At 42.3% G+C, this 27,032-nt stretch overlaps 1 protein-coding gene across 3 annotated transcripts in view; it reads right to left on the reverse strand.

The window, feature by feature from the left end:
* Positions 1-25,633, reverse strand: part of chrm3a (cholinergic receptor, muscarinic 3a) — a 77,016-nt gene extending 51,383 nt beyond the window's left edge. The window contains exons 1-2 of one of the 3 annotated variants that reach the window (XM_070978373.1): positions 25,451-25,633; positions 38-152 (exon numbers count right to left, since the gene is read on the reverse strand). Coding sequence is in view for 1 of the 3 variants with exons in the window: in XM_070978372.1 (XP_070834473.1) it covers positions 25,451-25,455 (5 nt within the window). In the remaining 2 variants the exon portion in view is untranslated. Of the gene's footprint in view, positions 1-37; positions 153-24,292; positions 24,352-25,450 lie in introns of those variants that run through there. The other 2 variants (XM_070978374.1, XM_070978372.1) reach the window with 2 other exon arrangements.
* Positions 25,634-27,032: the final 1,399 nt, after the last annotated feature.

Consider the following 27,032-nt stretch of genomic DNA (forward strand, 5'->3'; position numbering starts at 1 on the left):
GGGATCACTTGTGAATACAAGGAATCCTCTGACTCACCAAATGTTTTTGGGAGGTGAAGAGTCTGGAGGTCACCTTTCAGCCGAGAGCTTTTTGGTGTCCATGCTGTCTACCGGGGGTGCGCGATTATCCTCCTCAGGCCGGATCATGGCGTCTGGGAGGCAGACAAGGGAGCAAGGGGGCAGAGGGAGAAGGACAGGGCAGGAGAGAGTTAAGACGATTTGTCCAAATTAGGCAGTGGAACACCTTTAGCACACTGGCTTCATGTAACATTTGAAATAGAGGCCAAGCTTCAACAGGTGGGAAAGACCATAACACTGTGAGTTTAAATGACACTTTCTCTACAGAAAATATACATTTTGTCTCTCAAAGTAGAGCCAAAGATCTTTAGTCAGCAATAAATTTCTATCTCTTTTCACGTATGTCACTGCTAAATAACTCACACTGCTCTCAAAATCTTTCATGTTTCACTTCTGCAATATGTTTTAATCAAGGATGTACTCAAGGAGTGGAGCTACCATTCCCCAGTGGATAATATCTGTCAAAGGGAAGAATGGCATGTCTTCATGTCTAGGGAAGTGTTCATGCCTTATATAGTCTTGGTCGAGTTGCCTGCTGCACATAGCTGGATCTAGCCAGGGGCTAAGGAAGCAGACCTTATGAGAGCTCATTAAAACAGTCTTCAAGTCTTAAGAGACAAATGTGAATGTACTAACACATAAATGAGTTTGCCATTGAAAATAATCAAAAGTAACGGAGAAGTTCCAAGACTGAAAAAGCATTTACTAAAAACGGAAGCGGATGGATAAATGCAGAGGGGTGACAGAGTGAAGGACAGTCAACGCAGAGGCCCGATACTAATATTCAAACACCTCCAGTGTTGTGAAACAAATGAGCACACCTCTTTCCTTTTTTCTGCTGCGCGTACAAATTACTCCCCAAAGGTCAAACATTTCTCCTCTAATGGGAAATTGTGTGACATTTCTGGGCAAGGAAGATTCCCTTTGCATTGGCAATTTTTTGTTAATAACCCATTTTGACATTTTCACTGAAGACTAAACTAAAAACACACCAATTTAAGTAAAAATCCACAACTGTTTTCTGGCAAGATGGAGTGTTTCATCCTAATACTGACGACCTCACTTGGCCTATCTGCTCAACAGTTTCGCTGAGACTGCAAGGGCGTTCTCAAGTGAGCCATAAAGAGGACTCAATGTGACAATTACCGTTTTCAAGTTCCCACTTTGAATCTGATTCTCAATTTGCCCCAAATACTCACAACAATATGAAATGGTAATTATCCAGATAGAGCGTGAGTGTGAATTTACAATAGCTCATTACAGCAATGTGTCATAGAGTACACGTGAAGGCCACTCCTTTAAAGTAACAGATGAAAGGTCAGTAATTATACAAGCTTTAGTTCTCAGTTGCACAGCGATTTAGTCTGAGAAGAAGAAACTCATCTTCAAAATGCAGACATGAGGAAGATGGAAGAAACTCATGTTTCATCAGCAAGCTTTTGTTACATGTGAGAATATCCTTTCACACACCAACATGTGGAAGGCACAGGAGCAAATCACAAAACACTGCAACAATTCCCCGCACTGAAGACAAAATCAGCTCCCACAGCAGGATGCACGTTCAAATTTGCAACAATGTGGGGATTTCAATTGTTTTACAGCAGCCATTTGTAAATTCATTACTTAGTTCTACATGTAAAGTTCATCTGCAGCACTGTCCAATCAAAAACAATCAATTATGTGAGCAGGAACTCAATGTAGCATCACATTTTGTTGCAAAACTTCCAAAAGTTACAGTTTTAAGGGCTATAAAAGTTCTCAATTCTAATATGTAGATGTTACTTTGTTTCTTTACTTAATGCATACATGGAGAAATATTTCAGTCGTGTTCATGCATTTTAGAACGAATGAGAAATATCTGATTATGCTAACCGAGCTAATGATGTTAGCAACTATGAAAACATTAAAGTACACGACATTTTATGAAGTGTCAGGTCAGATCTGTTGCCCGTAATCTATCTCATCTCTTTTACTCTTCAGATAATAAATCTGCAAGCTGCAGCTCGCTCGTCAGCTAGTTATGTAACAGTTACACCTGACAGTGACTGGGTGTAAATATTTAGAACAACCGAGCTCATCATAACAATCAGTCTGCAACCCATTTTAATATAGTGATGCATAAATCTCCACTTCCTGCACACTTCTGTTAAAACTGGGCTAAGTAAACCTCTGCATGCATTATGCAACAGTAAAACCTGTTGGTGAAAAGAACCACCTGGTGACTTCATGTGTATTAAAGGAGGCACACAGGAGTCTACAGGCTCCTTATTGACCATTGCAGCTCACGGTCACTGTGGTACACAGAAACCACAGCAGCAAGAACTGAAGCATGATGGGTTGGATTGTGCTGATTAAATCCAGCAAAATCTTGTGACATGTCATTCACAGCCCCACTTCTGTCTTCATCCTTAACGCAGCCCGTTATCTCACATAGCTACGGTCCAATATAAATCTACTAGCAAAGCTCATCAAATTTATGGGCCGAAAATACTCTGATATCACCTTTCACTGGGTGTTTATCGTTCCCTGTGGATGCAGCAAAGCTAGAACAGCTACAGAGACCCTAAAAAACTGCCCCTGATTAATGTCTTTTGGGATTTATATTACATGAGTCAAATACCCAGCGTCGGGTTGATTTAAGAGCTGCGAGTTCTGTTGGGGCATGATAAAAATGAAGCTAAAACTTTATTGAATGCTTCGGCAAGAAAAGGGAAGGATGTTGACTGAACCTGCTTCTGATATTAACCATCAAGCAACATCTTAACCTTGAAGCAAATACTTCATCCCACCACGGTAAATGCTCAAATGACTCAGTTTCTAATCGCCTGCTTGTAAGGGCATTGCAAGAGGCTCAGTGCTTTTTTTTTTTTTTTTTTGATGAAGTGATACTGTGGAGGAGTGTATATTGTCTCCAGCTGTAACACCACATGCAGGAATGTGTAGGAGCAAGGCAGTTTGTGTGCGTGAGAGGCAAAAAGACAGAGACGTACAGGGAGACAGACAGAGAAGGACAGAAAGTGTGTGTTTCTTAGGGCTGAATCGCAGCTGAGATTCAGCCAAGGTCATCCTCTTACTTATGACATACATGGACTGACTGAGCCTCTCACTTGGACGCTCTCCATCTGCTCCCACTGATAAGACGGGCTACTTCATGTGCAGCAGGCAGACACCACGGCTATGCATTGTGTGGATATAGCGTGATAAAAACCACATTAAGAGTTTCTTGGATCACAATGAAGAAGACTAACAAAAGATCTGAATGAGGGCTTAGACATTTAGTTCAGATGTCATGTTATAGTAAACCTACCAGGACTAAAATGAAGACTTCTCTGGTGCATATTTTTAATATTTGCAGATGCATTTGTTTAAATATGAAATGAGGCAGTGGGGTAAAATCAGCCAGCTTCTATAAAGCAGAAGAAGCAGACTGCATTCACACCAGCTGCAAAGCGGAGAATGATTTCTCTGTTGGACCTTTCCGACCACAAAGGCGGACGAGGATATTCTGTTGATTGGTTTATGCATGTCAGCCGGGAAACTCAATTGCAGGATATCAAAGAGGCCTGAAACAGCTTAACCCAAATTAGACCTTAACCGGACTGCCAGAAGTCCACATATTTTTCCTCAGTGTCTTCTGAAGCTTGTGTAAAATGGGAGAGGTTAACAGGTGAAAGTGGACTCTGCTCTCCCCTGATCAACACTCAGTCACCACCCAGTGAGCCGAAGCTTCCTTCAAAATTTATGAGAGAAAAGAAAAAGAAATGATTCAAGAGCATCGGTGGATCAGTGGATTTTTCTGTAAGCCGTCTGTTTTGTTGCACTCAGAGAAGAGCAGGAATTCAAAACTAGGTCTCGATGATGGGTGATAATAAATACTGTATGGGTGAGGCATCTGTTTATGGCAACATGTTGGTGCCAAATGCATGACGATGATAGGAGATTACAGCGTTTAAGAAAGTGGCAATAAAGAAATGAAGAGTCGTGTTTGCTGTACTGGGAGGATGGTTTGTTTTTTTACAAACTCGCACAATCAGATGTCTGTGTGTGACTTTCAGCTTGCATGTCAAACAAACTGTGCAGAAACACGTCGGTTTACAGACTGCAGAATCTTTGACAGCAATTTGACCACAAGCACATTTTCTACATTACATTTTCACTTTGGTAAATTGAGTAAATCAGTGAGCCATCTGCTGAAACGCCACCACACACGCACACACACATCCTCCTCCCCCTGTGGTCTTCTGCAGGGCTACATACAAAACTTCAAATGAGCAGCCAAACTCCAGGCGGGCTTCTGCGACGCCGAGAGGTTCGCGGACTGATCACCGTAACCGCAGCTGATGAGCTCAACATGCGATGCTTCCTTAAATGAGCCTCAGCCCATGGAGGTGGACCAATTGGCAGGAAATGAGGCCAAATTGATTGGGAAACAGATGGAAGAGAAGCAGCCACTATAAAAACCCAGGAGGCTGTAAAGGAAGGAAAGAGATGAGGGGTGAAGATGAAAGTGAGACAGAGAGCGAGAGCAGACAGCTTGAAATGAAAGCCAAATAAAATGAACTGTGGGACATGACTTTTAAAAGCTTATAAGAGTGTAAAGCAATTTCCTCCTTAAAATCAATTAAGCTATAACTGAGATCTATATTTATCTCCTTATCCGACAGTCCAACTAGCTGCAGTGCCACTCAGATCGCATTTAAACAGAAGTCACCTGCTTCAAGGAAACACAGCGAGTGATCTGTAAGGCTGTTAATCTGAAAAAGGAAGCAAAAGAAAAACAAATGCTTTGAAAATCTGCCAGTAAGCAAAGCATCCCCCCCACTCACATTTCTTTAAAGGCATCTTTCTAAAGAGCTCCACACAGAGACAATATCTCCACCGTCACAGCCAATTTTGAGACACATGCGAGATTCATTGAGTCTTTGTTTTCAGACATATCGGCGCTGACGGCAGAACAGGTCTTTGTGACCTCGCAAAAAAGCTGCCGTTGCCAAGCTCTTCAAAGGCCCAATCCAAGATCCAAACATAAACACTCGGGTCGCCCCACCGCCGAGACTCAAAAGGAACCTGCTGCACACTCCACTGACTCTAGACAGCAATTAAATCAAAGTTATCGATTAACCAGAAGCTGCACATCATCAGCATAAGACAAATCTGTTTTATGTTACATGTTTAGATTATGAACATAATTTATATTATGCTATAAGCAAGTTGAATGTGTGTATGCCATCTTTACTGTCCTAAGGACTATGATCAGTAAATTAGAAGGTAAAATGTGGAGTTTTTAGATGAAAAGATGAAACTTTTTATCTGTATTATGTATGTATATGAGGATGCAGATGCTCACATGTAAGTTTCCCGTTATTCCACCGATTGGTGGCGTCAACAGGTAAAGAAACATGGCCATGTGCCAACAAAAGCACAGAAGAAGAAGAGAACTGCACAGCGCATGTTAACACTGCATGATTTTAAATGTTCCAAAAATCGTCTTACAAGGATACAAACGAGACGTCGAGGATTTTAAGTTTTGGTGAATATCATTGAGAGTGGCATAAAAGAAGAGCAAACTATAATATTAGACAATAGGAAGAAGTGAAACACAAAATCCAGACTAAAAGCAACAAATCGCAACTGTGTGAATCCATAAATCAATAGGTTTATAATATCACTGACCCATCCAGAGGGCATGAATAGATTTGACTATAATTATATGTGTGTATTCCACTAAATTAATGTATTGCTTGGATGTATTCTTACAGTGTGTTTGCCAATATTAGCTTCACAGATTCAGCTGCAAACCCGGTGGTGTCAAACGCAAACAAAGAATAAAAGGAAAAACATAATTCAAAGTGGCAAGTACACAAAGTACAACAAGTACAAGGCTTCAGCGTGTCAATCAGCCTCTGTTGCAGGATGACATTGGTATACAAAAGCTATATCTCTCATATGAAAAATTGCCAGGGAGAGTCAATGGGTTTTGTCTGTGAGACCCTCTGTGAGACCCTCTCACAATCCACACACCGAGCTCCATCAGATCCTCTATGAATAGTGATGCCACTTTCCAACAGAACCGATGGGTCAGTGCTTTTATATTCATTGATCTGCTATCTCAAACTTGCTCCAACGCACGTTTGGTGTGCAGCGTCAGTTACCGTGGCGAAGCAGCCGGGAAGAAGCGAAGCATGGTCGGAACCCTGAAAACGCAGGATTACGCCTGAAGTCACCTCCCCTACCCCAAATCCTGCTTCATAGTAGAGACCTCAGGCCTTTGAGCGGAGTTACATATGATGGTTATGACAACAATGACCTCCCCGGTGCGAGAGATACCCACATCGAAACGACTGATTGTGTCCACAATAACTGGCTCTTGAAATGCCCCCGAATACCTGCTGGGTTGATACAATATCTACTCTGAATGGCAACTCAGACAAAAACCTTTTGTTATCAGAGCGAATGACTCATGGCCATATTAATGAATCTCCTGCGTTGAACTGGGGCATGCAAACACACACACACACACACACACACACACACACAAACACACAAACACACACAGGGAAGTGTGTGTTTATTCTAGGTCAGTGGATTACAATCTATCTTGTAGGGCCGGATATGAAAGCTTCATATAAATCTCTACGTACTGTCTGAGCTGTACAGCAGCATATTCAAAACACAAGTTCTCCACTTCCACAGCAGAGAGGGAGGCATGTGGAGGATGGCAGGGTGTAATATAGCTGCACCGTTTGCTCTGTCCAAGTAAGAGGTATAGCTGTTTTTATATACACTTAGAGAAACAGGGACTTACATTAAGAGAGCTGTTGCAGAAATGCTGAAAAGATCTCAGGAATGCGCCACTTCACTGTGAATTACCTCTATCTTCAAGCGAGCCTCTGTACTACAGGATACTTCACGCCATCGCTGAGTTTAGAGCCATCTACCTTGTGTCTGCCACCATCAAGAGGCTATTGATCCTGACAAAGCAGACACTGTCAGATAAGGACAGATCTGAGCCAAGCCACGTCAAATTAAAGTCAAGTGTATTCATATAAAGTGCTTTAAATAAACAGGTTGTGAGTCATCATTGCTCGGATGGGACTTGAATGGTTGAGGGTAGTTATCTGCCCGGGGTGTGAATTAAAAATCTGAGCGCGGTCTCCACATCATTAACCCTTCAGAGCTACACTGACCTTAGATGTTCATTTGATCTCATCGTGTTGTGGCGAGTGTGGAAGTGGAATGGGGTGAGGGTGCGGGGGCGCCCCTTTGATGTTGTAATGCAAAATTTCTTTTATCTCTCGTGGAGCGCTCGAGACCGAGCTGGCTGTCCAAAAACTCAATTAGAGCCACTCTGAATGTGTGCTGACAGCATAAGAGGAGGCGTGAGGTGTGAACGGCACGGGGGAGGGGGGGGGTAATGTAACTATTACGACAAGGAGGACCACAAACTGAGCAAAGTAAACAAAAACAGCAGATTTTTAAGATGAAATCTGCTCCCTTAAACTGCAGGGGACGAATTGTGAAAAAGAAAAATCCAGCCATTGTGCCAGCTCCTGCGCCTGGTAGCAAGATGACCCAAGAACAGCCAAATTCCCGTTTATGAGATGGTCTGCCTGTGTGACATCCAGCTGGTGTACAAATAAGCTTTCCATTGAAGTTCATGTTAATGGATAGTATTGTGTTTAATGGATAATTGAAGGCAGCTTGCTTGACAAATGATGTGTAACCTTGCTGCACAGAGTGAAATTCCTCAGCCCATTTAGCCAGCTGTCATCCAGGGCTTCATCACCACAAATACCACAAAGTAGCATAAAAGAATTCAGAATCCCAAAAGCTCAAAGCTCTTAGCGTGTTCATTCAGCCAAAACTGTGTGGGTTGTTTTCCGCCCCCGCGAAGTATATTGTACCTTAGAGACAAGGTGGAGGATGGGAAAAAGTAGGAGGTTGGAAGGGATGACAGGAAGAAGAGGAGGAATATGTGTCTTTGCATCTGTGTGTTGTGTGTATGCACAGGACAGGGACTGGCACAAGACCCCCCCCCCGCGCAATCTTTCATGACTGCGAAAAGATGCACTGCAGCTTAGGTGTGGGAGAAAATGGGAGAGGAGGGGAGTGGGGAGGAAAAGAAGCAGAGGCATGGCTTTTTGCATTAGGCCTTTCATCTCTCTCCTGCCATCGGTCATCAGAAATGGGAGAACGCCGACTCCCAAACACTTCGTTCCAATTCCATTTAGCTCAGGACCGACTGAGACACGAAAGAATGAGAAAATAAAGAAGGCTATATTACAATGTCCGGAAAGGAGCAAAAGAATTATTCATGCACAAAGGAATTTAACTGCATTGTCCCAGCGCCAGCACCAACAAAAGGATATTCTTGGTTTTCAAATAAAGATGGCTTTCCATCAGGCGAAAACTATTTCTAACCTTCATCTTGCAAGACCACTAATAGTCATGAAATACTTCCTGTGGACGCTGAAAAAAAAGAAGAAGAAGCGAAAAATGTAGGCGAAAGGTCAACGTTAACAACATAAGGAGAGTGAAATCGATCTCCTTTGGTTTCTTTAATCAGAGCAAACTGCGTGTCCTGACAAATAATCATGCAGATAAACATAAAAAGTCTTTTCTCACACATCAGCGACACTCGCTGGGTGATTTTTAATATGTTGCGGCCATGACTCGACATGCATAACGCTGAGAAGTGTTTGTGTTTTCAAGGAAACGCTTCAGAGGGGAATCCTCCGTTTACCAAGAAATCATGGGAACAACATCTTTGGGCCATTTGTTTGCTTTTTCACAAGCTATTTGTCCAGTTTGAACTTTTAATGCTGCACAAACAGCAAGTCATAAACAGCGAGGGGCAGGCCCTGGCTCCTCGCTGACATGCTGAAAAATGAGATCTGAGCTGCATCCGTGCAGCGTTTTTAAAGAGCGAGTAAGACATCTAAGCTTAGAATTGTGCAGACAGTAAACAAGTTATTAATATAAAAAATTTAAACCATGCTGCTGCACAGACAAACAAGCAGCAGCAGCCACCCAGTCTTATTGGAAAAACTGTCTCCTCAGGACCACTGACAGAAAAACGGGACCGAAGCGAGAAAAAGGTTTAAAAACTGAGGCCTGCAGCAGGTGAAAAATCAAACCAGGGAATAAGCTTGTACCAGGCTACCTGCTGACTCGTGTTAAATGGAGCAGTCAGCTTTTCTGTTTCACTAACAGGTGGCCACAACATAAGCCACATTAACTTTAAAGGTAAAATGTGGAAGAATCGGCCACCTGTCGAAGGCCACTACAAACAAATCTGAGCGGCATATCCACTAACTCTAAGCGGCAGCTATCTTTGGCTGTAGCTACGAGCTACTTTTAGCCAGTTAGCTCAGTTAGCCGTGCAGCTAGGGGCTGTAGAAGCTGATTTTAGACCGGATTGGGACCAAACACAACCTCCAAGAGTGATGGAGGCCAGGCTGATGACAGGGGATGTAGTACTGAGATGATTTGCTTTACAATGAGTTAACTTAGCAATTGAACTCATCTTATTTCAGTAAACGAGAGACACATGATTCCAGAAGCTGTACTGTAGAATTTGCATGAGAAAAATAAGTCTAAGAATATTTCTTTCTTCTTTCTTGACATTTTGTGTCTGTATTTTGATTATCTACTACACTTGCTGTTCGCATACATCTCCCAGATAAAACAATGCATTGTTGGGGGTAGAAAGTGGTATTAAGAGACAGGACAGGCTGCAGCTAGCTGGTTAGCATGCTAACTTTATATATAGATATCTCTGCAACACAATACAGAACTGTTACCTATTTTACACATTGCACCGTTAAAGATACACTCCACAGAGTTCAGAGAGTTTCAAAACATCAGCAGGGAACTGGAAGGAAACTTCATTTCAGGGTATCTTTTGGCGCTAAAACGACATTACAAAGCGTGTCTCTCAGACTCATTTCGCAGCTGTCTCATTGTCCAGTTGGACGCCAACGATCTTATCTGTGACGTGCAATTTATTATCCGGTGATGATGCTGAGGTACATACTAATGTCTCCACAATTACCACGCTCCGATTTCAACTGTGTGTTAATGAAAGATTTTAGAATAGCAAACACGCTCGCCATCATGAGACACTTAGACGACGTGCCCGCACAGCGCTGTCAGATGACCTAACCCTTTACTGACAGCACCATATTCAAAATGTGCTCATTTGTACTAATTTTAAACTTGATGTTATTTAACACTTGAGGCCTATAAAGGCGAGTGTTTTCATACATTTTTCATGCACTTGAGCTGTCAACTGCAGCCCTGGTTGGGAGCTGTTATTCTATAACGTATAGCCTATTTAGGGTTTGACAGGGTCATTTATTTAAAAAGAAAAAAATAGCAGCTGCAGTAATGCTCTATCACCCACTGTAGAACAGAAAATCATCTATTCAAAGCTTGAAAATACCTGCAGCACAGACGAACAGGAGGTCGGGGAATAATGAGAGACAATAAAATTATAAAAATGCAAAACACAATCAAAACAACATGCATCAGAGAGCGTGGCGTAACGGCCTTATTAGAAAACACCCGTCCTGTCAACACATAAACGGATCCACAGTTTGCAGTTTGGAGTGAAACAAATACAGAGAGGCTCATGCTCCTGCACTCCTTTGTTCCTTCTCTGCTCTGCTGGATCAAGAGTTAATTCTGCTCAGTGTGACTGCGGGCTGCAAGTGACAGCAGTGAATTAATGATTCATTATGCCCAGTGTAAGCAAATAGTGAGCCGGTGATGGAGGAAAATGGATTTACGCACATGCAACGCCAAGCATGACATCTCTTCAGCTTTTAAAACAACATTCAGATACCCATGCACAAGAATTTAAAAGCAGCACTGGTTTGTAAAACCACAGGATAAAAGAAAAAAGACACGACGTGCTGAATGTGCTGCTCAGATCCACCGAGATTTTTTTGAAAACTACTTCTTAAGAAATCTGAAACCCAAAAACTTCAACGTTCATAATCATTCATTATAAATGCGCTATATTGCGTGCTCTGCCCGGGGCTTTCTTCTAAATAAATTTTCCATTTTCTTTTCATTCAGGCCAGTCACTTCAGTCTCTGCATCCTAGCTTTACCATATGTTCAGTCAGACCTCTGTTGAGTGCAGGCCGCTTGATGCTGTAAAGGACATCATAAAAATTTGATAGTTCATGTCAAAAATATTTCTCCAGTTTGGGATTATTAATACAGAGAAAGCTGCACACTTGCAGAACGTGTAGTACATGCATATTCCATCAAGAGCCTCATGGTTTTACTGACGTTGTGCTTTGGGACAGTTTGTGTTGAACACATCAGGCTGTTTTTTCTGGTTCAGAAGCTGTGGCGCAGCTATAATACGAAAGCTCTTTTAAGGTTCACACATGCGAGTGTACAAACCTCTTAATCTCCTGTGTCCACGGATCACCTCAAGGCTGCAGGTTCAGCCGAGCATCACAGATTAGAGTCTCGCCTCTCCACTTTCTATTTGAGGGAGAGTGTTGTTCAAGTTCACAAATGTCATTTCATCCATTCTTCCGACCTCGTCCCATCACGCCTTTCCTCTCTTTCTTTGTCACCACCCAAAGGAACAGCAGGTGTGAATTATTAAATTTGAATTCACATTTAAGTCGAGCGAAGGCAATATAAGACACTGGGAGCTTGTAAATCTCCAGCGCAGCCATATTTTTTTGCGACTCTGCTTTTGTAATAAAAAGCTTAATGTCAGTGGTGACAGGTAGAAGGAATTAAATAACACATCGGCAGGTGCTACAATCTCTCAAACTCCAGAGACATGAAGTTTCAAAATGGATGGCCTTATTCAGTCAGGACTTATGAGCAGGTTAAATATGGAGCCAGTGACGTGTACAGGTCTCTTGGATGTACAGCGAACCATCTGCATGTGTCACTCTGATGGATGAGGCTGGACCAGGGATCAAATGGCCTCGCTGTTTAGACAAGCCTGGTGTTAGGTTGGGCCCCGTTCTGTCACGTCAACTGACTGATGGCTGCAATGACCGTGAACACGCCTGAACAATCGCGGGGACAGAGCTCCGATAATGGCAGCGAGGGATTTTGTCTGTTAAGGTGGGGGGGCTAATCAATGTGAAGTGTGCATACATTTTTACAGTATGTAGTAGCAGAGTAAAAGTAGAGCTATGAGTCTGTGTACTAGACTACAGACCAGAGCAGCACTCTGCAACGAAATAAATTCAGTGCATAAGAGATGAGGGGTTTCTCATTTCATTCCTCTGCAGTCCTCAAAATTATGTTACTACAAAGGAATTGATTTTCTTTCAGATATCCAGACCTCCAAAGACTGCAGAAGTCACCACAGCAGTAAATCAAATAAGGAGGTGAGGGATTTATTAAAAACAGCCCCCCAAAAATCTCCAAAATAGGAACACAACTTCAAAGTTGATTCAGTGACAATATGACATCACCAACATGTTTTTCTCATACTTGCTGGATACTTTACAGCATAGTGGTGCTATGGTGGGGGCTGTAATTACAGCAGACTTAGATAACTAAACTGAAAATGTTTATGCTTTGGTAATAGTGATGATTTTGAATCTGCTTTGTAAAAAAGTCACTGCGGCTCCACACTTGAAAGATGTCGGCTGCATCCGAGATGTCTGGGATGCAGCCATCTGCAACACCAATTGTCATTTCATTTTTTCATGGCTCTTTGAACAATTTCACAAAGAGACAAATGAAATCTTACTCAGGCTCCCAGTCTCTGACACACCCAGTGGCAATGGGATCCAGTGGAACTATGGAAAAAACAATGCATCTGCATCTTAGGAAGCAGGTGCCTGTATTATAACCCAGCACAGATGCAGGAAAACCATGAAGCAGTAGTTCCTGTCCAAGCCAGTTCTGCAGGAATGTTGAGGTGATGGTCAGACATGCTGCAAACTAACAAACCAGCACGCTGCAGAGCCCGTTTGACGGGTTTCTACATGAAGCATTAAAGGACAACACTGCTTAAATCAGCACATCCTGTCAAAGCTGCAGGGATGCACGTCATACTGAACTTAAAGAACTGTCCCGTAAACGGCTGCACCTGAAACTTTTGTGCACAGTTTGTTCTAATTAAATAACCTGATTAGAACACAACTAGATGTCTGAGGTGATCAGACTTTTGCTGTGGGTCTGCTGCTTTTTGATCTCAGGCAGGCAAACTCAATATCCTCCTTTAAATCTCCTCTTAAGACGCACTTTTGTCTTGTTTATATCATAAGCTCTGGATTGTATTTAATTTTATTACATTTAGTACAAAGTATTCTGGCGCTTTGTTCTTGAAAAATGCCTTATAAATAAAGTTATTTTTAATATTTTCATGGTTACTATGTTTTTAAGCATTTTCGACAGATTTCTCATTTCAAACTTCTGCATCTTATTCAGCAGGGAGACAAATAATTTTTGGTTGAGACACCTGGCACTGCGAAGACTGAAAAGAGTCAAAATATATGAGTGGAGGAATTTCGACTGTCTGGAGTCTCGAGCTCTCATCAGTATTCTTGCCTTGTTAATGTTACTGTTCAGTGACAAAGCATTTCACAGCAGAGCCAAGTGGCCTCAATCCCAGCTCCACCAAGCCACAAGCAATTAAAAGACATACAGTAGATTTGGCAAGAACATGATGAACTTTCTCCACATTAGCAAAAGATAGTGTTTGGAAACTAACCATGGAATTAAGAGGAAACCCAAACACTGGATTGTGAACAATGTAAATAACCTCTGTCACCTCCTGATTATGATATATGGACAGCAAAGTGCGGTACTCAAACCTGCTGCCAGAGCTGAGATACAATAAAAGGGGTCATTACCAAACCAGGGATATGACTCAGACTCACTTACTCTCCAAAGAACCAACGATCATTGTTAACTTATTACATCAGCCCAGATCCTGATATGGAACGAACAAATAATAAACAGAGAGGCGGCAAAGAGGTCACAAGGTTATGCGGCTCCCCTGGTGGCTCTGAGCAGTAAAGGATTAAGCAGGATGTGATGGATGTAATGATAGGAGCTTAAGGAAAATGACGCAGATGACTACAAACTAACTGCCCCTCCATGTCTCCGCTGAAAAAGAGATTTAATGAGATTAATTTAAAGAGCTTTAGTGAGACTAATCTGGGTGAAAAAAAAAAAGGCGAGTGGTTAAATAAACATGAACAGCAAAGAGGAAGTAGCAAAGAGGTGGCGCAGTCTGGGAGAAGACTTCAGCACTTTACTCAGGGTCATCCACAACATGAAGCCTTTTTCATGAAATACCACTGAGGAAGCGAGTGTGTGAGTGGAGAAGAGCTGCGGCACTTTCTGTAATCACACCCCCGGTATTTACAGTACTTACTGCATTTGCTAGTTTGCAGTGCCATGTTGGAAGTTTTCTCTATTTAAAGCCACTATGTGCAGAATTATTATGTAACTATAGCATGTGTGTAACTTGTTGCTTTCAGTGCGCTCATCTCAGTGGTGAGATTTCCTCTGCAGAAGTGTGCATTTTTAAACTTTCCACCATGTGGCACTGAAGTTGGAGTTTTTAGCTAGCGGCACGGCTGTTTGGATGTGTTGGTCAGATGCTCTACCATTTTGGTCCAGGCTGACATATCACCACAACCACTGGACTGCTTTCCATGAAAGGATTCAACAGAAAGGATTCTGGATGGTTTGCCGTTAAATGTGGACCAGGTATGACGTCCACGTCAGGATGATTTGTGATCACTTTGAGGATTTCTTAACTTTTCCACCACAATCAATTCAACATTTCAACATTTGGTTATGATCAAAATCAAAATGAATGCCTTGTGTTTAGGCCTAAATAGCAAATATTAGCATGCTAACACGATAAACAAAGATGGTGAACATGGTAAACGTTATACCTGCTGAACATCAAAAAGCCTGCATTGTTATTACGAGTATGTTAGCATGCTGATGTTAGCATTTAGCTCCATGTACCACTGTGCATAAATGCAGCCTCACAGCGCTGCTAGCTTGGCTCGGGCTTGACATGTGTGGTGTAAATGTTAGTGGACGGATCACACAGATGATTCCTGCTGCTGTTTGCTATCTATAGGTACAGTATTTAAGGCAATTCTTACTTCTTTCAAGCAGGTGTAGATTACATCTTTGGTAAGAATCACACATATAATCAAACCTGCTACATTCCTCTGCAATAATCTGATTAAAAATGCAATTTGGTGTTCAAATGTGTTCTAGATTAATCATTCGTATCGAAGCACAAAAAAACCACAAAAAAACATCACCCAGTGGGCACACACTTGTGATAAGAGGTGGTCTCGGTGGACAGAACTGTAGACACAATTTCACGCCAAAATGGCTCGCAGATCTGCATTGCACCTCCTAATCTATATGAACACAACGTCACTGTGCTAATTCATCCTCCTCAGTGCAAGTGGCTTTGCTTCCCAAACTAAAACTAGAATGGCATCTTGCTTTGTGCCTCGGCCAGCTTTGCTACTCGAGAACGAGAGCCCGCAGTGTCTTTTGTCTTCCCTGTTTGCCACTTTCATTTGAAGAGATTTAAACTGACCTCTATGCCAGGAATCCAGACTTTATAAATCACAATGACTTTACCATTGTATTTTCATGTTTGCGTCATATATTTAACTGAATAAATATTGATAAATAATAAGCTCCCACATCTCCAGTACGTTGCCTGTGTATGCAATAAATATGCCAGCTTGGGTTATGATTACATTTCAAAGAAACACAGAGGGTACTAAGCCAATAAACAGTTTTCTTTTTTCTACCCTGCCAAAAACTTTTGTATGGAGATATGCCAGGCAATTCCATCTATCCTCTCCTGCTTCTGGCCTGCTTTTCATCCAAAAGACACTACTAACGTTAACGTCCTCCCCTCCACCGAATCTACCCAGTTGTGTAATACTCCCAGAATCTGATGATTTGTAATTGGATCGAAGGCCGCAAAGATGCTTCCAAAACTTTTCTTTCGCAAAGCTGCTCGATAAGACTTGCACCCGATGTTCTTTATTGCCAGAGGGTTTGCACAGCTGATAAGGACGAACAAAAAACAGATGACCAATCCCAACACCTACTCCACTGATTCATGTCATTGCACTTCTCCCACAAAGCTTTCATGTCATGCCAAGTTACACACATCCCTGCGATGAGCTCCAGATTATTATCACTTTGCTAAGTGGAAGTAATCCCTGGGGAGGTGTTAAACATTTTCATTGCTCCATCCACAGAACATGGAGGAGTGAAAAATACCAGCGAGGGAAAGCTGGCAGTCTCTGATCATGACAGGGAGCGTTGACTCTAGACTACATCAGAATTGTTGTTTAGCATTACCTTCATTGGTTGTGGCACTGATTAATTCTCATTTCCTGGCTTCAGCTCTCAAGCAGAAAGTTTATTTTGACTTTATGTATTCGAGCATGTGTTCAGACGCAGGTGCACAGTGCACCACAGTCAATTCTTCACAGAGGATGAAAGTAACAGTACATTTACTCAAGTAATGCCCTCAAGTACAGCTCTGAATTGCCTGTTCTTTACTTGATGATTTTTATTTTGTGCTCCTTTAAATTCCACGACATTAAGCTTTTACGTAAAAACTTAAAAAACACAATTTGCTATGACACATTAAACCCACACTTGCTGTATGTTTAGCTTGTGACCAGAGAGATATGATAATAAAATAAGTGTTTACTGGTAAAATCATCCCAGAGATGTATTTTATCAGTGTAACAGTGCTGTGATGAATATTGCTTTATACAGTTTGTTAATACACAGGCCAGCAGAGCTAAATGTAAAGGATTAAGCTGTTGGATGGACTGAGAGGGTTTCACTTTCTCTTCCTTGTATTCAGGCTGTTGTCTGCTTGTTATTATTATGCAACACTTCAAATCCCCACAGGAACGCCGTACATCTGCGCCCCTCTTGCTTAATTCTGTCTCAGCTTTCGACCTGTCCAATAGGAGTTCCCCACTGTGCAGTAAAACAGTGACAATAGAGTATTGAACGAAGCCCTCCTTCAGACACACACTGTCAACATAGCAAATTGGAGTCAAATTATTTTCATCCCCTCTTGTTGCTTTAGACTCACCTAAATGTCAGCTGAGGATTTGATTCGCTGGCCTGGGGGATATGGGTCTTGTTGGCTTGGATTAATTTTCCTCTACAGAGTTTAGCCAGAGGGCTCGCTCTACATCTTGCCCTAGCCTGGTACAACTTCTACAACTCCCCGTCTCTTTCTGAACTGTCAATCAAACTGAGGGAGGAAGGAAAGTCAAAGACAGGTGCTGGTTTGAACTCCCTTAAAGAATGGGGTAAATTGTCACTCTTACACCTGCTTCAGGGGAAAACTAGGAAATTGAAACTTCAAGCAGAGTTGTTTCCTTCACTTTACTTTGAACACGTCATTCTAACTTTGGTTTTGGTGGGAACTTGGTCAGGTGATAAAGCTGAAAGAGGCATAAAGCTACACGAGAGGCAACTTTTAAGCATCACTTAGACTGCAAGCAGAACAAAGAAACTATGGTAACAGATTAATTGGCTGAATTCTTATAATGACAACCCGCTGTGTGAACAACTAACCAGTTCTGTGACTCTAACATTAAATATCAATATTTGATCCCCAAAGCATGACTGCATTAACATCATAATACTAATCAGGGAAAAGGAAGGACAGATGTTTTCAAAATGGCTCATGATAAGTTCAAAATGCGGTTTGAGAGAAATGTAGAACGGGCCCTCCACCTCAAGACATATCTGTGTCACGCACACACTGACCGGACGGGTTTTGGGGTTTAGACACTGAGCTGAGCACAGGTGCAGGATTTTAGACCACAGCGCACACAGTATGGTTAGCTAATAGAAATGCTGCTGTTTTGCACAGCAGCTCTGCCCAAATCTTCTTAAAAACACAGTTGGCAGCGACTCAGCACAGATCTTAGCTCTAACAGGTTGGCACAGCAGCCAATCAGCGACTCCAAATCCCTTTGGTAAAAGCACTCGCTCACCTTTTTACAACTGCACCCCATGAGCTCGGTAAGAGTGTCCTTTATCTACATCCAGAGCTGTGATCCTCTCTGCAGAGATAATAGCCAGCCCATCCCGTCTCTGTTGTGCCATATGCTGCTCTGCAAGCAGTTTTTTTTTTTTTTTTTATTGTGTGACAGGTGTTAAATAAGAGTGGCAGAGAAAGGCCTATACTTCACTCTAAATTACAATGAATAAAGAGTGCAGACATGTTGCTGAACGTAGATGAAACAGAGGGATGATCCATGTTCTTAAACATATCCTAAATGCATCCAAGGGCCAAATCTATGGGGTGAGTATCACACTGGCTATACTGTCTGCTTGTCTGTCACTTGTCTAAACCCTGAGGGGAAAAGCTTTGGGCTAAACTGATGCGGTTCACCTCCTCATCACATGGTCTTAGGTTTCCTCCAGAGGAAAACAACAAACAAAAATCACGTGAAATGAAGGAGGCAGAAAGTATCAAAGGTGAATCACTGACGTTAGAAAGTTCTTCTCCTCACTCCAAACATGATTTGGAGATGGAGCAAAACAAAGCCAAAAAATGTCATTTATTAAGGATGCGTGTTGTGCTTGACACACAATTTGACTCACTTGATAAGCGAGACGGAGTCAGACCGAAAAAAACAACTGGAGGAAAAAAAAGGCTCAGCAGGTGTATTCTTCAGTTGTAATGTGCCCGAACGTGTCACGGCAGAATCCTAAAAAGCTTACTTGCTGATAAAGTCTGACAAATTCATTTTGACAGGAGCCTAATCACACAGCAGCATCTCGTCTAACTTTACGTTGGAGTGGTTAGACTTCAAACGCTCTCATTTAGTTTTAAATCAAGTGGTTCTTGTTGTGACATTAGCGAAACATGATTCATCAGCCATCATCTCACGCCGATGATGAAAAGGTATCCTCACTAATCAGGAATATATGTGCCTGAGCACATTAAGTGACGTGTAATCAGGCTCACTGGAACTCATGTGAGAGTTAAAGAAGCTCTGAACTAACAACAGATGTGCGTTTGCACCAACATCTGTCACAAGAATTCATCATCATTAACCATTGATTAGGGGCAGGGATCTGTCCACTCCTCTCTGTGCAGAACAGCATCTGCTTTAACCCCACCATGCCATTATTCAATGCACTGAACACGTCGCAGCTTGTGGTAAACTTTGGATTTCTTCATTTAGGAAAATTCAATAAAACGTCCCGCTGACAGACATCTTCGCTTTGGAATCATAACCCATAACTGCAAATTTCGTGGTCCACAGTGCTGCCTTGATGTTGAGGAAAAAGCCTCCTTGTGCGTGTCAGACAATACGTTTGATAAGTGGAAACACTGCAGCTGATTGTGAGAATTCATCCCATTGTACATAAACATGTCGGCTCTAGACAACATATCTTTTTGTGGAAATGAAAAAAGACAATGAAGGCTGCATTGTTCGGGGACTGCAGAGAGCAGACGTACTCTTTGGAGACAAAGAAAAGTTGAAGAAAACACGGCATCATTGTGTTTTAAATGTTTTAAAACACTTTAAAGGACCAGGATGCAGATTTAATGCCATCAAGCAGTCAAACTGGAACCCCTCCGTTGCCAAACATGTTGGAGACCCTACGGCGGCCTTCACTTCAACGTGGCTCTCTAGAGTCAGTGTGAGGCTTGTCCAAAAGATGGCGGTGAAACATGGCGAGCTCCACACTTACGATACAACCGTGATTCTAAATCTGTAATCCTTGCTGACTTACACTCAACTAAAAACAGCACAAAGACAATATATTTAAAGTTTGACCTCATCAGCCTCATTGATTTTTGTAAATATCTGCTCATTCTGCTCATAACAGAGTTCTGTTATGATTTGCAGAGTAAAAGGGGATACGAGCCTTACTTTTCCATCCTTTTACCTCTCAGGGCAAGTGCTTCCTGTTTGCTCTAAAACTAGATATCTGGGACACATCATTACTGATGATTTGACAGATGATGATGATATGTATAGACAGCGTCGTATTTTATATATGCAGGCAAATTTGTTGACCAGAAGATTTTCCTGGTGTTCAGAGAGGGTTAAAGTGGATCTTTTTAGGTCTTACTGTACCCCTTTTTATACTGCACCCTTATGGTTTAAATTTAAAAAGGCCAGCATCCGCAAACTTCAGGTTGCATATAATGATTGTCTGCGTATCTTGCTTGGCAAACCAAGATGGTATAGTGCAAGTGAACTCTTCTGTAAAGTACAAGTTGTCACTTTTCATGCTCTTTTGAGACGGTTGATGTTCAAATTTATATGTCGACTTAACAGTTCCTGTAATGCCATTTTTAATGATGTTGACTAACCCTGCTTTCAGTGCTGTTAGATACCAGTCTGCTATGTGGAAACACTGGTATGACTGTCTTTTTTAAATATGGGTTGTATGTTTGTTTGTCTTTCTTAATGGACTTGAGTCTAAATAAAGGTTAATATATATTCTAAATTTGATGCAGCAACATGTTTCAAACAAGTTGAGACAGGAGCAACTTAAGACTGGAAAGATGTGGAACGCTCCAAAAACACCTGTTTGGATCATTCCACAGGTAAACAGGCTCATTGGTAACAGGTCATAGTGTCATGATTGGGTATGAAAGAGGCGTCCTGGAAAGGCTCAGTCGGTCACAAGCGAGGAAGGAGCGAGGTTCACCTCTCTGTGAACACATGATTGGATAAAGGAGATCACTACATGAGCTCAGGAACACTTCATGAAACTGCTGTCAGTAAATACAGATCCTTTAAAACATGACTGTTTTTGTTTTGTCGCTCTTTTCCCTGGTGTCTGAAGTATTTTACGTTTGTTCCTTCTTTCCTCCTGCCTCATTTCAGGGTCCCTTCACCCACAGTAGCAGTTCACTCATACTTACAGGTGTCACTGGAGCCGGTACAAATGCGTCAACAAAGGGTAATTGCTATTATTAACACTTAACTTGCAATGACCAGACGCTGAGAAAAATTAATGTGGCGGACCAGACATGGAGTTCATTAAGGAGACATTCTGCTCACATTACATAAAAATGTTTAGGAAGAGCACATTCATGTCAGATATGTCTTAGTTTACATAAACTTCAATGTTCCAGAGCCACTTTTTCATAGATCAGAGTGTTTGAGTGAGGAAAATGAATTGTGCTGTATGTTAGTTTCATTTACAAAGCAATCTTTTTTGCAATCAATACTGTGTGAAACCACATTAACTCAGAATAATAAACAAGCCGTCAATGACAGCAACATTAATCGGAACAAAGAAACATAAGGCTGAATACTGAGAGTCTGAGGCTGTTCCAGGCTCAGTCAAACATCCATCATCGTCATAATTTCTCCCTTTCTGTGTGTTACAGCAGCTACTTCTGTCCAATACATGAGCTGTTTTTTATTTACAATATACATATTTAACTAGAGCTCTATCACTCTCTGTTGTCTTGTTCTCTTTCTCACTCTCTGTGTGCACAGCGCTCTTTTTTTTTTACCTTGAATCCATCCCTCTGGACCTCCCTGAAAATGATGTGGAGCAAGTTGTTATTGATTTATTTACTACGAACAAAGAGCAGACATAAAGGAGCAGTCATATATTAGACATGAAACGGAATTCCCTCAAGTGAGGTTTACTTTGTCAAGAGAGCCGAACTAAAGAGAGTGAGACCGTTCGAGAGCGAGAGGCGGCGACACGTGACAGACGGAGTGGGTGAAAGAGAGAGAGCGATGCAAAATTCGGAAAGAAAAATGATGCACAGAGAGCACATTAAAAGAGGAAGAAATAACTCAGAACAAAGATTGAAAGTGCAGCGGAGCGTACCAGGGCTTGCTAGATATTCCCAGACTGTATGGAAACGCCGGTATGGACGGCAGCACTGCGGGCTGTTTCTTAGTGCAACATTTACAGTGACGGCTGACAGATTCAAATGTGCACCACCCTGCAGAGTTTACATATACCTTGAAGACCTACACGAACCTCTGTCCATAACATCGCTGACCTCAACTCTGCCTCTATAAATCACCTGTGCCTTCCTGCCCAACACATGACCTCTGAACTATAACTCACCTGCATTATCTTGATTTGTGTGTGTGCATGGACTGCTGTGTGCTGAACATACACAATATCCTACAGTAAACACGGAGCAGCGTTGTTCACAGGCCTCAACTGAGCACCTTATTGCCACCAATAAGGGGCAGCTCCAGCTAAGCTTATGACCACTTGTAAAGGTCAGGGAGTGATGAGTGTCAGTTTAACACATGTTGTGTTGGCTATAAAAATCTCAATTGCATCCGCAGGACGACATTATTGCGAGTAATATAACCACGGCACAACAAAAAAAACTGGAAAGTCGATGACATGCTCTTTGCATGAGGCACCAATATAATCATGATCAAACCCTTTTTCAGGTATTGCATCTAAATGACAGCCCATATAAAATATCTGCTGAAAACATGTCAAAGGCTGACTTCCCAGCACTGTGCCTCTGACGCTAAGCAGGTGCTGTGAACATGGAACAATGACAGTAGCCCAGACAGACAAAGAGGCCAAACACTCAACCCACCAGGCTTTACTGTAATCGCACCCTCAAGCAGCCTATCTACTTACCGGAGAAACATGAGAAGATGGGCGAGCGAGAGCGAGGCGACATAAACTCGGCTGTTTACGGACAAGTTAATTGAGCGGACACTGACTGACAGTTTTCTATCCGATGCTGAGATCACCTTTCCCAAAACTCATCAGATGAGACGTTTTAAGGCCAGCTACAGCGAATCTGTGCCATTGTTTTAATCATGAAAGCGAGATGGAAAAGTTTCTGTCCGTGCACTGTCTAAAGATAGAGGCTCTGCTTTGCTCTGTTGTGGTCTGCGTGGCTGTGAAAGTGGATTAAACAGGCTTTAACATCAAGACGAGCTCTAATGAAACCCAATGGGGGAGTTAGCCAGTCTGTTTGGCCAGCTGACTCCTGTAAAATACCCATCACTGTCTCCTGTTGCCTGCTCTAAAAGTAGCCCGGTGGTGCCAGTCAGCGTACGCTGCGGCCTGAGGGTTATACTGTTTGACGCTTTTGTGTGGATCAAACAGCAGCTGAAATCCTCTCTCACTTAATCATGCATGCTTATTCCACATAACTTGCCTTTTTAGCTGTTTTTTTAAATGATAACACTCAAGTATCTGCGTCAGTATCTTTGCCTAAGACGTCTGTCACGCTCACATTACAAAGAGAGAGGCCTGATATTTACCATATTCATATTATTTAAAGGAACATTCAGCATTTTGGGCTTTTTGCTGTTTTGCCAAGAGTTCAATAAGAACCCTAATTAGCCTAGCTTAGCATAAACAGGTTAACAGCTAGCCAGGCTCTGTGCAAAGGTAAAAAAATCCCCCTAAAAGCACCTCTAACACACGCTAATCAATTTTTATCTCATTTGTTTCTTCCTTGCAAACGCCTCAGTGTAAAATCGACAAGTTGTGGATTTACGAGGGGTAATTACACGGAGTCACGGCAGGAAGCAGTGACTTCCTGGAGTCTTCTTGTCAATGCAAGATGTACATTTTCAAACCTGTATTTCAGTTTTTGTATGGATTAAAGAAACATATTGTTTAGAGGTGCCAATGGTCAGATTGTTTTTTGACCTTTGAGTATGGCTAGCTGTTATCCCCAGTTTCCACTCTTGACGCTAAGCTAAGCTAATCAGCTGCTGGCTTCATGTTTACTGGACACACATGAGAGCGGTGTTGATCTTTGCATCTAACTCTCAGAAGTTCGGGTAAACTACAGCAGAATAATACCCCATATATCATCCCTCAGCAGTGAGCTTAACCTTACACTCCTCAACAGAGTGTCTTTTTTCATTTTCACTACCTTGTGACTGATAAACCAAAAGCACCAGCATCTGTGCTGATGCCAGCGCCCACGCAGAACCACAGGTAGTGCAGAAGGCAAAAAGCAAAGACATTTGGAGCCATCTACTCTTCTGTCACCACGGCCAGTACTGTCAGTGTACTATCCTCCACCCACAGCCCATTTGGGAAAGTCATAACAATGATCAATACGGCAGTGGCACGGTGCACAACAATACCATCTATCAAGAGAGGAAAGCATGAAAAAATATTACTCAAGCAATATTGACCGGGGCTCCAACAATACATCAAGCCATGAAAGCTCTATTGCTGTTCACCTTTGTCTCCCATCTTCTCCTTCATGTGTCTCTTTTCTCTGAATGCCCTCCGCTGCGTCTCTCCACACAGCAGGCAATGGAAAGTCGTAATCATCCAAACACATTCCTGCTCCACCTTTAACGGACTAGTAACAGACCGTGCATTAACCGTGACACAGAACTTGACTGCAGTGTTCCCTAACAATGGCTTTGTTGATATATTGATATGAAAACATGCTGGTTGTGTTGATATATGCAACATATTAAAATGTTAAACTATCGAGGTTTGCAGCCATGGTGGAAGAGTTTGTGATTCAGATACAGCTACTGTATTGTCAAACTCACACTCTGGCTTGTGTGATGAATAACTGCAGCCGTGGACTAAAAGGAAAATATTTGCACCATGGCACAGATGCCATTCCCCCTGCTCTTACTCATTATCCAGCACAATGTCAAAGTAGCCCCAGGTCACTCAGAGGGAACATTCCTTCACATTGCCATCTATGGACATCATAAATAAACAGTCACCCCAATTCATGAAAGCCTTCCACTTGCCATGTAAGGACACAATTAATTTCCTCTTCTGTCCACAGCAATGCAGCAACAAATGCGTTATATCTGATCACCAAAATTATAGCAGATGTGCCACAAGAGGGAGAATACGCATTAAGACTACCCCATTTGGTGACAACGCTTTTCTTCTCTCTGATTAACTTTCACTTTGGGCCGATCCAAATAGAAAAACAAGTATTTTCTTGTGTTTTTAATGAACTTGAAGAGAGCTCACTGGCTTGAGAAGCCCCGTCGCCTTTTTGGAGGAGAAGCATCTGAGGAGTGCAGAGCGCACAGGGTTGGGCAGAGATGCTGCGCCGGGCGGCAGCAGCAGCAGCAGCACTTCTTTGCCAAACTTGCATTTAAACAAAAGCACATTTAACACGAGCTCTCAAAAAAAAAACAAAAAAAAATTACCCTGAATGTAGTAAATCCGCTTTGGAGTCAAGCGCAAGTCATTAATAATATTCCGCTGTCTGCGTCTGCAACTTCAAAGCGCAGCGTGGCGCGGCGAAAAACGTGGCAAAACCACCGCAGCTGGGAATCGGTTCTGAGAGCAGATCAAATACTTTGCTGTGACTAAATATTTCCAAAACTTTACGTTTTTTTTGTCTTATTTTCACCTACCTCATCACATGTAATTGTGCGCGGGTCAGAAGCAGTACAAGTGGATGTGAAAATGGCAATCCAGTCAAACTTGTCACGGGTCCATGCTTGGCACGGCAGCGGTACGGCAGTCCAATCTAAGTCACATCTGAAGCGTTAACGGCGCACAGCCACCTTCCACCGTCACCGAGCCGTAGATTGGACGGCGATGCGAGGAGCACCGCGGGATCTCCAAGGGCGCAATTGTGTCGGGATTGGTCAGAGCAGCCGTGACGCACCGGCAGGTGGCACACCCGGCGAATAAAGAAAAAAAAAAAAGGCCAGATTCATTCATTGATGATAGCTCTGGGAAACTATAGGAGCTCAACACACACACTGGCAGATAAAAGCGACAGAAAACTCTGTGGGAGCCGCACAAGATCACAAATGTCAGGATCCTTAATTCATCTTGTCTCTTTACATGCTGAGTCTGTGCGATTTTTTCCGTTTTAATAATGGGACAGTGACACCAACCAAAAGCTTCAAGCTGCTTAATTTGGCACAAAACACTGAGCTACATTTGGCACAAGGAATGTTCTTTTTTTCTAATTGCAGTCTGTTTCCAGACATGACTGCTGCAGTCAGCTCTCAAAGAGTGCTTCTGCTTTTCTGCAAGGAAATGATTTATTTCACACATGCAACAGTGAAGACAAAAAGTGCTTTTTTTAAATGATTTTTAGCATTTCTTACCTTCTGATGGGGCTGAGGAGCTCTCAAATAACACCAAGAAAGGAGGAGGACGAGTAGGAGAGGGAGAACAAGAAAAAAGCAGCATGCATGCAAGCAAAGATGTGGTCTGACTCTGAGGACGACTGCAGACAGTTGCACATAAATACAATAAACAAAACTTATGACGGTGTTTAATCAGAGCTGGAAAAAAATCATTTCACTTGTTTATGTCACCCAAAGTGGGAAAAACAAGGCAAATGGAAAGTGAGTGTGTTTTGACACTTGTTTGAGTCTAATTCAGGCAGCCAAAGCAAATGTTTTAATAATTTTTTTTATAAACACAAATAAGGGGCGAGTGGTAATCCTCGGAGGAATGCGTAAGCCAATTACGGCTGGCTGCGGGGACTTGTGGAATGGAGCCTCGGAGCTTCCTGCTCAGTCTCACTGCAGACCCTCGGACCACATTTCCTGTTCCCAGTGCAATATTTCTATGAAAATACAGAACGGTTCGAGGCACGGATAGGATACTGTGCCGACTTCCTCCAACATGCAGCGCTCTCATCAGCCTAATGCCTTGTAGGCTACTCGACACTGTGTCTGTGTGTACATTCCCAACAGCGGCTTGTTTGCATCCTGTGAGTGTGGAACCAGCTCTTTCCATCTGGATGCTGGTGTGTATACACATGTGTAGGCTTACATAATCTTCTGCCTGCTCTAAGTAGATGAGAAAGATGGCTTGGACACTTGCTGATCTGGTTAGTTAATGTTCTGGCGTTCATGTTGGGTGTGCTGTGTACTCTCCTATAGCGTCACACATAATTGCTAATCTGGGTGGTATTGAAAGAATCTTTGCAGAGATGCAAAGCAGAGAAGCAAGAGATAAATAAATCAAGGT

Source organism: Chaetodon trifascialis, chromosome 13 (assembly GCF_039877785.1).
Source record: "Chaetodon trifascialis isolate fChaTrf1 chromosome 13, fChaTrf1.hap1, whole genome shotgun sequence".
NCBI lineage: Eukaryota > Metazoa > Chordata > Actinopteri > Chaetodontiformes > Chaetodontidae > Chaetodon > Chaetodon trifascialis.